Source organism: Oryctolagus cuniculus, chromosome 6, assembly GCF_051225735.1.
Source record: "Oryctolagus cuniculus isolate XC-2025 breed Fujian yellow rabbit chromosome 6, ASM5122573v1, whole genome shotgun sequence".
NCBI lineage: Eukaryota > Metazoa > Chordata > Mammalia > Lagomorpha > Leporidae > Oryctolagus > Oryctolagus cuniculus.
In genome coordinates, this window is record NC_142872.1 from 37063815 (window position 1) to 37076817 (window position 13003).

Sequence of the window (13003 nt, forward strand, 5' to 3'; positions counted from 1 at the left end):
CTCCCATGCGGGTGCAGGGCCCAAAGACTTGGGCCATCCTCCACTGCACTCCCAGGCCATAGCAGAGAGCTGGCCTGGAAGAGGGGCAACCGGGACAGAATCCGGTGCCCTGACCGGGACTAGAACCTGGTGTGCCGGCGCCGCAATGCGGAGGATTAGCCTCTTGAGCCGCGGCGCCAGCCTGCTCCACTTCTGACCCAGCTCTCTGTTGATACCCTGGAAAAGCAACAGAGGATGGTCCAAGCATTTGAACTCCTGCTATCCAAGTGGGAGACACAGAAAGCACCTAGTTTTGGCCTGGCTCAGCCCTGGCTGTTGCAGTCACATGAAGAGTGAACCACCAGATAGCAGATCTCTCTGTCTCTCCCTCTCTGTAGCTCTGACTTACAAATAAATAATCTTAAAAAAAAAAAAAAAAAAAAAGCCGGCGCCGCGGCTCACTAGGCTAATCCTCCGCCTTGTGGCGCCGGCACACCGGGTTCTAGTCCCGGTCGGGGCGCCGGATTCTGTCCCGGTTGCCCCTCTTCCAGGCCAGCTCTCTGCTGTGGCCAGGGAGTGCAGAGGAGGATGGCCCAGGTGCTTGGGCCCTGCACCCCATGGGAGACCAGGAAAAGCACCTGGCTCCTGGCTCCTGCCATCGGATCAGTGTGGTGCGCCGGCCGCAGCGCGCCGGCCACGGCAGCCATTGGAGGGTGAACCAACGGAAGACCTTTCTCTCTGTCTCTCTCTCTCACTGTCCACTCTGCCTGTCAAAAAAAAAAAAAAAAAAAAAAAAAAAAAAAAAAAAAAAAAGGATTCAGAGGAAGCTGAGTAACATTGGCCAAGGACAGAGTCTTTATCAAGCTATGTTATGGCAGTTGCAGAGTTGCTCACTGATCATGGCAATATGCAATACAATATCTAAGACACAGAACATGCACATGAGTATTTATTAAATGATAAGTAAAGGGGAAAACAGATAAATATCTTGCATAAGGTCATAGAGAGAATGATGGAACTGACAACGAATTCAAGTCTGTAAGACTATCACAGGTTCAGTTCTCAGGAACATTCTGAAACTAGTCCCGAAATCATTCTGGCACAAGTTCCAGTTATCTTTATCCTTTTAAGGACAACAAATATGAATTGCACCCCTCAGCCTTAGATATTATTTTCATTAGTGGTATGCAGAGTTTCTTTCAACTCTACCTATAAAACTGCAGATGTTTCTTTAAGACTTTTTATCAGATACTCTTTTCTAAAAATGGCACATTCTAAAATCAGTATTCTTTTAGACTTTATCATTTATGACCCAGGGCTTTTACCATCTCCTTTTTGATCCATCAGCCTGAGTTTGTAGACTAGGCAGGCATGGCCAAAGCTTCAAGAACAGTTAAGCCGGCGCCGCAGCTCAATAGGCTAATCCTCCGCCTTGCAGCGCCGGCACACTGGGATCTAGTTCCGCTTGGGGCGCTGGACTCTGTCCCGGTTGCCCCTCTTCCAGGCCAGCTCTCTGCTATGGCCTGGGAGTGCAGTGGAGGATGACCCAAGTGTTTGGGCCCTGCACCCCATGGGAGACCAGGAGAAGCACCTGGCTCCTTGCTTCGGATCAGCGTGGTGCGCCAGCCGCAGTGGCCATTGGAGGGTGAACCAACGGCAAAGGAAGACCTTTCTCTCTGACTCTCTCTCTCACTATCCACTCAGCCTGTCAAAAAAAAAAAAAAAAAAGTTAAGAGGCCAGTGTTGTGGTGCAGCATGTTAAAGCCCCAACCTGCAGTGCCAGCATCCCATATGGGCGCCGGCTAGACTCCCAGCTGCTCCACTTCTGATCCAGCTCCCCACTAAAGTACCTGGGAAAGCAGCAGAGGATGGCCCAAGTCCTTGGACCTCTGCACCCGAGCTCAGCTCCAGCCATTGTTGCTATTTGGGAAGTGAACCAGTGGATCGAAGACCTCTATATCTTTGTCTCTACTTCTTTCTGTAACTCTGTCTTTCAAATAAATAAAATAAATGTTAAAAAAAAAAAAAAGTTGATCCTTGAGATCTACTCATGCTAAGATGACTATATAAAGAAGCTCTTTATGGTCTGCATGGATGAGTTCAATGATCTTCTGAGAGCCCTTTGATAAAAAAGCTAAAGATTTGGCAGGTAAATGAGGATGAGTGCTCATGAGCTCCACCAACTCTACCACCCCTTCAAATGTGAGATTTGGGGGAAAAGTTATTTCCTTGATAAAAGCATTGATCCCACCCGCAGTGCTAGCATCCCATGTGGGCACTGGTTCAAGTCCCAGCAGCTCCACTTCCAATCCAGCTCTCTGCTATGGCCTGGGAAAGCAGTAGAAGATGGTCCAAGTCCTTGGGCCCCTGCACCTGAGTGGGAGACCTGGAGGAAGCTCCTGGCTCCTGGCTTTGGATTGGCTTAGCTATGGTCATGGTGGCCATTTGGGGAGCGAACCAGTGGTAGGAAGATCTCTCTCTCTCTTTCTGCCTCTGCCTCTCTGTAACTCTGCATTTCTGATCAATAAAAAAATCTTAAAAAAAAAAAAAAGCTCTAATCCCTTGGTGCCAGCGCTGTGGCACAGTGGGTTGGGCTGTCGCTTGTAATACTGACATACCATTTGGGCACCGGTTTGAGTTTCAGCTGCTCCACTTCTGGTACAGCTCCCTGCTAATGCACCTGGGAAAGCAGTGGAAGATGGCGCAAGTACTTGGGCCCCTGCCATCCACTTGGGAGACCCACAAAGAGCTCTTGGCTACTGGCTCCTAGCTTCCCCTGGGCCTGACATCTGGGGGGTAAACCAGCAGATGGAAGATCTCTCAATCTGTCTCTCTTCTCTTTCTGTAACTTTGCCTTTCAAGTGAATAAATAAACCTTTACCAAGAAAAGCACTGATTCCTTTATATGGTTGAAAAATATTCCATGTATATATATATACTACATTTTCATTATTCATTTATTCAGCAATTCAAAACTAGGTTGACTCTACATCTCAACAACCACAAATTGTGCTGCAATGAACATAGGAGTGCAGGCATCCCTTTGATATGTTAACTTTATTTCCTTTAGATATAACTCAGAAGTGGGATAGCCTGGTCATATAGTAGATGTATTTTTAGTTTGTTGAATAATGGCTGCACAAATTCACATTCCTACTAAGTCTGCATAAGGGTTTCCTTTCCTCACATCTTCACCAGCATCTGCTTTTTTTCTTTTTCTTTTATTGGGGGGGGGGGCCTTAATTCTAGTGTTCCACAGCACAGTGGAGTGAATATATTTTCAATAATGTATTATATTTTGCATAAAGAACTAGAAAAGAAGAGCCAGTAGGCTCCAAACACAAGGAAAAGGTAAGAAAATAGAAACATTAATTGCTGATTTGATCAGCAGACATTGTAAATATGTGTCAAGATAGGGTACCATATCCCATGAAAACGTACAATACAAATATTACATATTAATAAAAATATTTTAAGAAAATTTAAAAGGTTTTTGGTCATTGCTTGCTCCTACTGAATTGACATTTTGGTGTGAATACTTCTCTGCCCAGTCTGGAGAAGTGAAGAGGAAGTGATTTTGGATATGGGAAAGTGACAAAAACAATAAAACGGCTGGGCTGAACATGTTCCTGGAAAAAGTACTGTAACAAAGAGTATTCAGTAATCTCAGGGAAATTATTTAACTTCCTTAAACTCCTTCATCTGTAAAACAAAGGAAAATAATAATATCTCTCATATTTGTTAATATGATCCAGTTATATAAAAATGGGCAAGTACTCATAAACCTTTCAATTTGTATAGAGGTAAGGCAACAACATATGGGAAGAGTGCCAGCTTTATCAGTTCCCATTAAGTAATGAAATTTTTAAATCTGTCTTCCACAAGAAAAGAGTTGCCATGCCTAGCAGACATGTACACCTTCCTGGTATTCTGCCACTGAGAAGAGATATTTCACAATATATAAGGCAGGACTCACATTGCTGGGCAGACACACAAGGTTACTTTTTCTGCCTGCATCTGCCATTGGCCGGTCCAGCAGCATGAAAACAGCAACATCTCTCCTAGTCTTATTTCTAGCATTTGCAACAATATTTGGTGAGTATCTCTGTCAGAACACTGCCTCTGCCCTATTATAGGCAGCCCATGTTATTTTCTGTCCACAGAAATTCTGGAATACATGGATCATATAGGTAATAGGGGAAGCTTTCTGAAATGCATTTTTGTAGCTAATTGCAAAATCACATTACATCAATAGTTGTGTGGATGTAATAGTTGGCTAGGGCCAAATGCTAATCCCTACAGATACTTTCTGTAACATTTAGGGAAGATGATCATTCAGATTCTACTTTGAGCTGATATTCCCATTTATGGGGACCTCATTTCTTCATAAAACATTACAATATATTCTTTGTTAACATGAGGTATTGTTCTTCCATTACTAAAATACACTTCCCTAGGTTTTTAAACTATGGGTTCAAATTCTAGAATTTATGCGCTACATAAGAGTGATGCTTCTTACACATGTGGTTCACTTGCTTTTTCAGCATTTACTGAACTCAGATTGTGAACTAACATGAGTGTGAACGAGACAAACTACTCTTTTCTCACAGTGGCAGTTCCATCCTTTTGGCTCCATGCCAATGCCACTCCAAAGAAGGGGGAGGAGCATTAAAAAGATCTGTATTAAGGGTTTCAGCCTTTGACATTATGCCGATACACAGTTCTCAAGAGAGCCTTATATTCTTATGATAAGCTGAGAGATAAAATGGAATTCCAAGATTGCTTCTCTAATAACATTAGGTTCTTTCAGAGTTTTAGTTTAACACTGTCATCTCTGCTTTTCTTCCAGATACAAAATGTGTCATACAGGAGGAAGAGGTTAGTATATACATCTTATTAAATTTATTTTATTTATTGGGGGGAGATAACCTCCCATCTGCTGGTTCACTCCCCAAATGCCCAAGATGTCTGAGCCTGGGACCAGAATCGGGAGAGACTGAAACTGGCAGGTGGGAATTCAATCCAGGTCTCCCAGATGAGCAGCAAAAACCCAATTACTAGAGAGAGCACTACTGCTTCTGAGGGTATGCATTAGCATAAAGCTAGAATCAAGAGTCAGAATCAAGTATTGAATCCAGGTACTCCAATATGTAATATGGACATTTTAACCACTAGGCTAAAATGCCCATTCTAGTACATACATCTTAATATAAAAATCCTACCAGTAAAGAAAAATTTTACTAGTGAAGGAATACTTGAAACAATATATTAATTAATTTTTGTGTGTTTGATGATTTATTTTTTGAGTACCAAAACTTATTTTATTAAAAAAAACTATAGATTTCTAAAATGAGGTGGTAGAATAAAATGGTGAGACACTAGTATCAGAGTTATAAAATCTTTGGCTTGATTCCATCTCCTTCGTCCTGTGGCCCTGTACAACAGGACTTAAAAGATTACAAGAAAATTGATTAGGGCAATATCTAGCAGATAGTAAAGCTCAATAAGAACTTTGTGAGTCTTATTAAAATTTTTAAATAAGGCTGGGACTGTGGCGTGGTGGGTAAGGCCACCATCTCTGGTGCCAGCATCCCATATTGGCACCAGTTTGCGTCCTGGCCCTGGCTGATCCACTTCTGATCCAGCTCTCTGCTGTGGCCTGGGAAAGTAGTAGAAGATGGCCCAAGTCCTTGGGCCTCTGCAACCGTGTAGGAGGCTCAGAAGCTCCTGGATCCTGGCTTCGGATCGGTTCAGCTCCAGCGTTGTGGCCATTTGGGGAGTGAACCAGCGGATGGAAGACCTGTCTCTCTCTCTGACTCTGCCTCTCTATAACTTTGCCTTTCAAATAAATAAATAAATCTTAAAAATGTTTTTAATTGAGTCACAGCTTTATGTTTTCTATCTTAGTGAAGATCTAATCCTTCCTTCATGACTCAGATTAAAGTATGAATATTGTTGAGAAAATATAGGTGTGGTAGCAAAACCTTTAAATCAGTGCTGAGGCAATTTGAGTTCTAGTCTACATTATGTTGCTTATTAGCTATGTTATCTTAGGACCTAGACAATTTATTTCGCATCATAGATTCTTTTATCTATAACCATAGATATAGATAGATAGATAGATAGATAGATAATATAGATATAGATAGATAGATAGATATAGATAGATAGATAAAGAAAATAATAGGGAGTTGGGGATATAAATTTCTAAGTTCAAGCCATCATTCATGATTGAACAGTTGAGTGAATGACAAGATTTACAGAAGGTTAAGAGCTTGGAAGCATCCCGGTCACATTTTCACATTTTGAGCATCATATCTGGGATTTTAGCAGGCAAAGAGAGGAAATGAAATCACCCTGGCACAGCCTTAAGTATGGGATGTTGTTGTTTGAGTCTTGCTGCACAAAGACCTTAAGGTCTTTCCACCACTATGTCATGTATACTAGTCTTCACACTGGCATCCTCCAGCTCATCCAAAACCTTAGAGATGCATGGACAATAATAGCAGAAAACTGAATTAATGGAGGGGAATGATTCCAACTTCAAGTCTGAGTATATTCCAAGCCATCCAAGTACAGACATGAACAACTCTCAAAATACCATGTATGAAATTCTGGCACATTGAGCTGCGGATGCACAATCTTTCTTGTATAGAGATTCTGTTTGTGTAGGCCTGGAAATGAAGTCAAGAGACAAAAATAGTAGCCATCATTTATTTTTTTCCATAACCTGTAGAGAAAGTGTGTGTATGTGTGTGTGTATCAGTGTGAATCTACTTTCTACTTTTTAATTAAATCTTACAATGTAGTATTTGTTACCTTCATTTTATGAGTAAACAAGATAAGGCTTAAGAAAGTCAAATAATTGTTCCAGAGTTATATAGTCAGGACTTGAACTCAGATATGTTTGACCTTACTGTTCACACTCTTTAATATGCACACTGATTTAAAATACCAAAAAAATTCTTGGGAATTTCCAACCTGCTTCCAAAGCAGCTCACCATCTTGCTTTTACTCCAGGGATTTAGACAGTGATTCCAAGTGTGGTGTTAAGATGCATTTGTCTAAGGGCTGGCAAAGTGTGTAACAAGTAACTTGTTACCAATAACTAATGATAAAAGTTACCAATAATGTTAATAGTCCTTAACATTACAGTCATTTTCCTTATAGTATATCACACACTTGCATGGATTTTGGACATTTTAACTGAAAGAGAAACTACAGGACAATCAATACAGAAAATATATCATACTTCTGGGTGATTCCCAAGAGAATGGTTACATTTGTGAATGTGCTGTATGTGTTAAGAACGGATGCATCAACCAGTGAAGTGTAAAAAATTCTATTTCTAAACAAATTATGATTTGAGAGCCAACTACCACAAAGGTATTTATTTATTTTGTTCATTTGAAAAGCAGAGAGAGAGAGTCAGAGACAGAGACAGAGATCTGTAATCCATTGGTTCACTCCTCAAATGTCTGTAACAGCCAGAGCTGGGTCAGGCTGACACTAGGAGTGGGTAACTGAATCCAGGTTTCTCAGTACTTCAGTCATTATCTGCAGCCTCCCAAAGTGCACATTAGCAGGAAGCTGGAATCAGGAGCAGAGCTGGGACTTCAACCAAGGCACTCTGATATGTGATATAGACATCCCAAACAGCATCTTAACTGCTGTGCAAAATGCCTGTCCTAAGCCAATTATTATTCAGGTTTTTAGATCTGATAAAAAAATTTTTGCACTTGGCATATCTCAAATGAGTTAGATGAAGAACAACATTTGTAATAGGAAGTAAATGAATAGAAAGCCCTCTGAAATTGCTTGGAAAATCCCAAATCCTGGGAATAATTATTTACGTGAAAGAATTTAAGGTTTTAATATGCCTTCTCAGGTTGACTGCAGTCATTATGAAAAGCTACCACCAGGAGAAGAGATAATTTGTTACAAAATATATGCACCAATTTGTGGATCAGATGGCAAAACTTACCCTAATGATTGCTTCTTTTGTTATGAAGTTAAGTAAGTATTCAAATGTATTTTTTCTATCTTTACTATAAAGTTATATATTAAGACAAATGTACTCAGTTGAAGATGTGATTTAAGTTATAAAGAATATCTGAATCATCTCACATTGACTTTAACAAATAGAACCTTCCAATTTATAGGAGTTGAGAGTCCCTGGTTTGAATTTATCCCTACATATTCTGGCAGGAAGAATGAATCAGGGAATCCTAGAACCTCCACATCGGACAAAACTAAAGGTCATCCTATTTAACTTCCACCTGACAATTATTGCTTAAACTCTCTCAACGAAGAAGTAAACAATTCATCTCACAGTCTATGCTTGATTATTTCCAGGGAGAAAAAACATCCCCTCTCCTCAGTCCACATCTGTCAGAATGAGCCATGTGTATTGTTAAGCTTCAGGAACTAGGTTTGGATATGTTACAATCCCCTAATGATTAGTACAAAAGGGGACAGAACCTGAAAAGCCTGAAGAGTTTCATCTGTTCAGAGTATGACTTCTCAACAAAATATTCGTTTGCACTATAGTAAAAAGTATATTTAAAAGATGAAAGAGATAAAAAGTTTTTTTTTTTTTTAAAAAGTGTTTTTCTTTTTATTTGAAAGAGTTATAGAGAGGGGCGGGGGGTGAAAGTCAGAGCTCCAGGAAGAGAGAGAGACAACAGAATCTTCCATCTGTTGGTTCACTCCCCAAATGGTCACACTGGCCTGGGCTGTGCCAGGCCAGAGCCAGGAACTTGGAGCTTCTTCCTGGTCTCTCACCTGGGAGGTAGGGGTCCAAACACTTGGGCCATCTTCCACTGCTTTTCCCAGGACATTAGCAAGGAGTTGTATTGGAAGTGGAGCAGCCAGAACATAAACCAGAGCCCCTAGGAATGCCATTGTTGCCAGTGATGGTTTTACCTGCTATGCCACAAAGCTAGTCCCCATAAAAGTAGTTTTAAGGTTACAAAGTAATCATCTTCATTATATATTAGCATACTGAAAGTACAGAAACATATAGATCTTTTAAATATTTTCAAAAAATTCACGGAATGAAAAAAAAAAGCATCTAATACATGGATCTTTTTTAAAATAAGAGAAAATCGGGGCCGGTGTTGTGGCATAGCGAGTAAAGTCACCACCTGCAGTGCCGGCATCCCATATGGGTGCCGGTTCGAGGTCCAGCTGCTCAACTTCCTATCCAGGTCTCTGCTATGGCCTGGGAAAGCAGAAGATGGCCCAAATCCTTGGGCCCCTGCACCCGCGTGGGAGACCCAGAAGAAGCTCCTGGCTCCTGACCTCGGATCAGCATAGTTCTGGCTGTTGCGGCCAATTGCAGAGTGAACCAGCGGATGGAAGATCTCTCTCTCTCTCTCTCTCTCTTTCTGCCTCTCCTTCTCTCTCTGTGTAATTCTGACTTTCAAGTAAAATCTTTAAAAAAATAAGAGAACATTAAAATATTTTATGAAAAGGGACATCTAAATGAGTGTTTCCTTTAAACAAAAGTACACTGACATACTTTTGGAGATAAAAATTCATATGAAATATTTTTGAGTTTCATCATTATGTAATCAACACCAGTTTCAAAAATATTCCTAAATTACAGTCACTCTTTCTAAAGATGTCAATAAGTAGGGAAACGAGTACAGTTTCAAGGTTCACTGGTGGAGGCTGGATGCTAATGAAATGCCTATGGGCTCAGAAGTTCTCATCTTTTTTTCTCTGCAGGAGAACTGATGACAAACTGAAATTCGTACATTTTGGAGAGTGTTGAATCTATCTCGTGATTCAAAAAATATCTTAATGCATCTATTCAAAGAAGACACTTCTTTTCTCATATAATCTATTCTATATTTTCTAACCTTGTCACCAATTGTTGATTTATTTCTTCAATAAAATACAGCAGAATGTAATAAATATACAACTGACTGTCTTTGAGGTACAGATAGAATTGACTACATTTGCTTTACATTTGTAAGTTTAATAGGCCATCTTAGGGCCATATTTTGTGTCAAAAGGGGTCCATTAAGACCAGTAGTAAAGGCGTTGGCACTGTGAAGCAGCGGGTTAACACCATGGCCTAATGGGCGCTGGTTCAAGACCCGGCTGCTCTACTTCCGATCCAGCTCTCTGCTATGGCCTGGGAAGGCAGTGGAGGATGGCCCAAGTCCTTGGGCCCCTGAACCTGTGTGGGAGACCTGGAGGAAGCTCCTGGCTCCTGGTTTCGGATCGATGCAGCACAGCTCCAGCCATGGTGGCCAATTGGGGAGTGAACCATCGGATGGAAGACCTCTCTCTCTCTCTGCCTCTCCTCTCTCTTTGTAACTCTGACTCTCAAATAAATAAATAAAATCTTTCATTTAGTTCTCTCCTTTTTTATTTTTTATTAACTTTTATTTAATAAATATAAATGTCCAAAGTACAGCTTATGGATTACAGTGGCTTTTCCCCCCCATAACCTCCCTCCCACCCACAACCATCCCATCTCCCGCTCCCTCTCCCATCCCATTCACATCAAGATTCATTTTCAATTAACTTTATATACAGAAGATCAATTTAGTATATACTAAGTAAAGATTTCAACAGTTTGCACCCACACAGAAACACGAAGTGTAAAGTACTGTTTGAGTACTAGTTATAGCATTAATTCACATAGTAAAACACATGAAGGACAGAGATCCTACATGGGGAGTAAGTGCACAGTGACTCCGGTTGTTGACTTAACAAATTGACACTCTTGTTTATGGCATCAGTAATCACTGTAGGCTCTAGGCATGAGTTGCCAAGGCTATGGAAGCCTTATGAGTTCGCCAACTCTGATCTTATTTACACAAGGTCATAGTCAAAGTGGAAGTTCTCTCCTCCCTTCAGAGAAAGGTACCTCCTTCTTTGATGGCCCATTCTTTCTGCTGGGATCTCACTCACAGAGATCTTTCATTTAGGTCCTTTTTTTTTTCTTTTCCCCAGAGTGTCTTGGCTTTCCATGCCTGAAATACTCTCATGGGCTTTTTAGCTGGACCGAATGCCTTAAGGGCTGATTCTGAGGCCAGAGTGTTGTTTAGGACATCTGCCATTCTATGAGTCTGCTGTGTATCCTGCTTCCCATGTTAGATCGTTCTCTCCTTTTTAATTTTATCAGTTAGTATTAGCAGACACTGGTCTTATTTATGTGATCCCTTTGACCCTTAATCCTATCATTATGATCAATTATGAACTGAAACTGATCACTTTGACTAGTGAGATAGGATTAGAAAATGTAAGGCCCTGAAAGTGATTAAATTTTTTTCCAGGCTAAGATAACACCTCCTGTACCTTATTTAGCTCTTACATAATCCCTGAAATATGAATAAACAAAGGGAGACTTTAGTCACAATTAGAAAATACTGCTCTTCTAGATGTTTCTTATGGTTTAGACACTGACAGACATGAATTGTGACTGTTCTTCAATAGCTTCCTACCAGAAGATGTCTACAAAATGCAGCTGAAAAAACATAAGCAGTGACTTTGTGCAAGTTGCCATGTAATCATTGACATATCCATTGTTTTTCCTTCCTTGAGATTTAGGACCTGAAACTTATGTATCCCACTAACACATCATATGTTGCTTGAAGAGCAGAGATTTGTTGTTGTTGTGCCCCATTGTAATTCACAACTCTATATATTTAATCAACACATATCTACTGATCCTTACTTTGTCAGTGTCACTGTACAGCCTTATAGAATACAAAGGTGAACAGAGTAAATTTGGTCTTGTTCTACAGAAACTTACATCCTGAAGAGGACTTTGATATTCTTGATACAACATCTTGCATAGACCAATGGAACAGAATTGAAACACCAGAAATCAACCCAAACATCTACAGCCAACTTATATTCGATCAAGGATCTAAAACTAATTCCTGGAGCAAGGACAGTCTATTCAATAAATGGTGCTGGGAAAATTGGATTTCCACATGCAGAATCATGAAGCAAGACCCCTACCTTACACCTTACACAAAAATCCACTCAACATGGATTAAAGACCTAAATCTACGACCTGACACCATCAAGTTACTAGAGAACATTGGAGAAACCCTTCAAGATATTGGCACAGGCAAAGAGTTTCTGGAAAAGACCCGGGAGGCACAGGCAGTCAAAGCCAAAATTAACTATTGGGATTGCATCAAATTGAGAAGTTTCTGTACTGCAAAAGAAACAGTCAGGAGAGTGAAGAGACAACCGACAGAATGGGAAAAAATATTTGCAAACTATGCAACAGATAAAGGGTTAATAACCAGAATCTACAAGGAGATCAAGAAACTCCACAAAAACAAAACCAACAACCCAATTAGGAGATGGGCCAAGGACCTCAATAGACATTTTTCAAAAGAGGAAATCCAAATGGCCAACAGGCACATGAAAAAATGTTCAAGGTCATTAGCAATCAGGGAAATGCAAATCAAAACCACATTGAGGTTCCACCTCACCCCGGTTAGAATGGCTCACATTCAGAAATCCACCAACAACAGATGCTGGCGAGGATGTGGGGAAAAAGGGACACTAACCCACTGTTGGTGGGAATGCAAGCTGGTCAAGCCACTATGGAAGTCAGTCTGGAGATCCCTCAGGAACCTGAAGATAACCCTACCGTTCGACCCAGCCATCCCACTCCTTGGAATTTACCCAAAGGAATTTAAATTGGCAAACAAAAAAGCAGTCTGCACCCTAATGTTTATTGCAGCACAATTCACAATAGCTAAGACCTGGAACCAACCTAAATGCCCATCAACGGTAGACTGGATAAAGAAATTATGGGATATGTATTCTTTAGAGTACTATACCGCAGTAAGAAACAACGAAATCCAGTCATTTGCAACAAAATGGAGGAATCTGGAACACATCATGCTGAGTGAAATAAGCCAGTCCCAAAGGGACAAATACCATATGTTCTCCCTGATTGGTGACAACTGACTGAACACCAAAAAGGAAACCTGTTGAAGTGGAATGGACACTATGGGAAACGGTGACTTGATCAGCATAG

At 40.7% G+C, this 13003-nt stretch overlaps 2 protein-coding genes across 17 annotated transcripts in view; one reads left to right on the plus strand and one right to left on the minus strand.

Moving 5' to 3' along the window:
• LOC103347914 (ovomucoid) overlaps window positions 1-13003 on the minus strand; it is a 140681-nt gene that overhangs the window by 97547 nt on the left and 30131 nt on the right. The gene's annotated exons all lie outside the window — the stretch shown is intronic.
• On the plus strand, window positions 3930-10346 carry LOC103347916 (serine peptidase inhibitor Kazal type 9). Its single transcript, XM_008255218.5, has 4 exons — window positions 3930-4074; window positions 4829-4857; window positions 7868-7995; window positions 9712-10346. The coding sequence occupies exons 1-4, from the start codon at window positions 4020-4022 to the stop codon at window positions 9755-9757; spliced, it is 258 nt and encodes an 85-aa protein (XP_008253440.1). The 5' UTR covers window positions 3930-4019; the 3' UTR covers window positions 9758-10346.

Coding starts and splice junctions, on each gene's coding strand:
- LOC103347916 (XM_008255218.5), top strand. CDS start 4,020: ATGAAAACAGCAACATCTCTCCTAGTCTTATTTCTAGCATTTGCAACA. Junction 4,075..4,828: donor AGCATTTGCAACAATATTTG/GTGAGTATCTCT, acceptor CTTTTCTTCCAG/ATACAAAATGTGTCATACAG. Junction 7,996..9,711: donor TTCTTTTGTTATGAAGTTAA/GTAAGTATTCAA, acceptor TTTTCTCTGCAG/GAGAACTGATGACAAACTGA.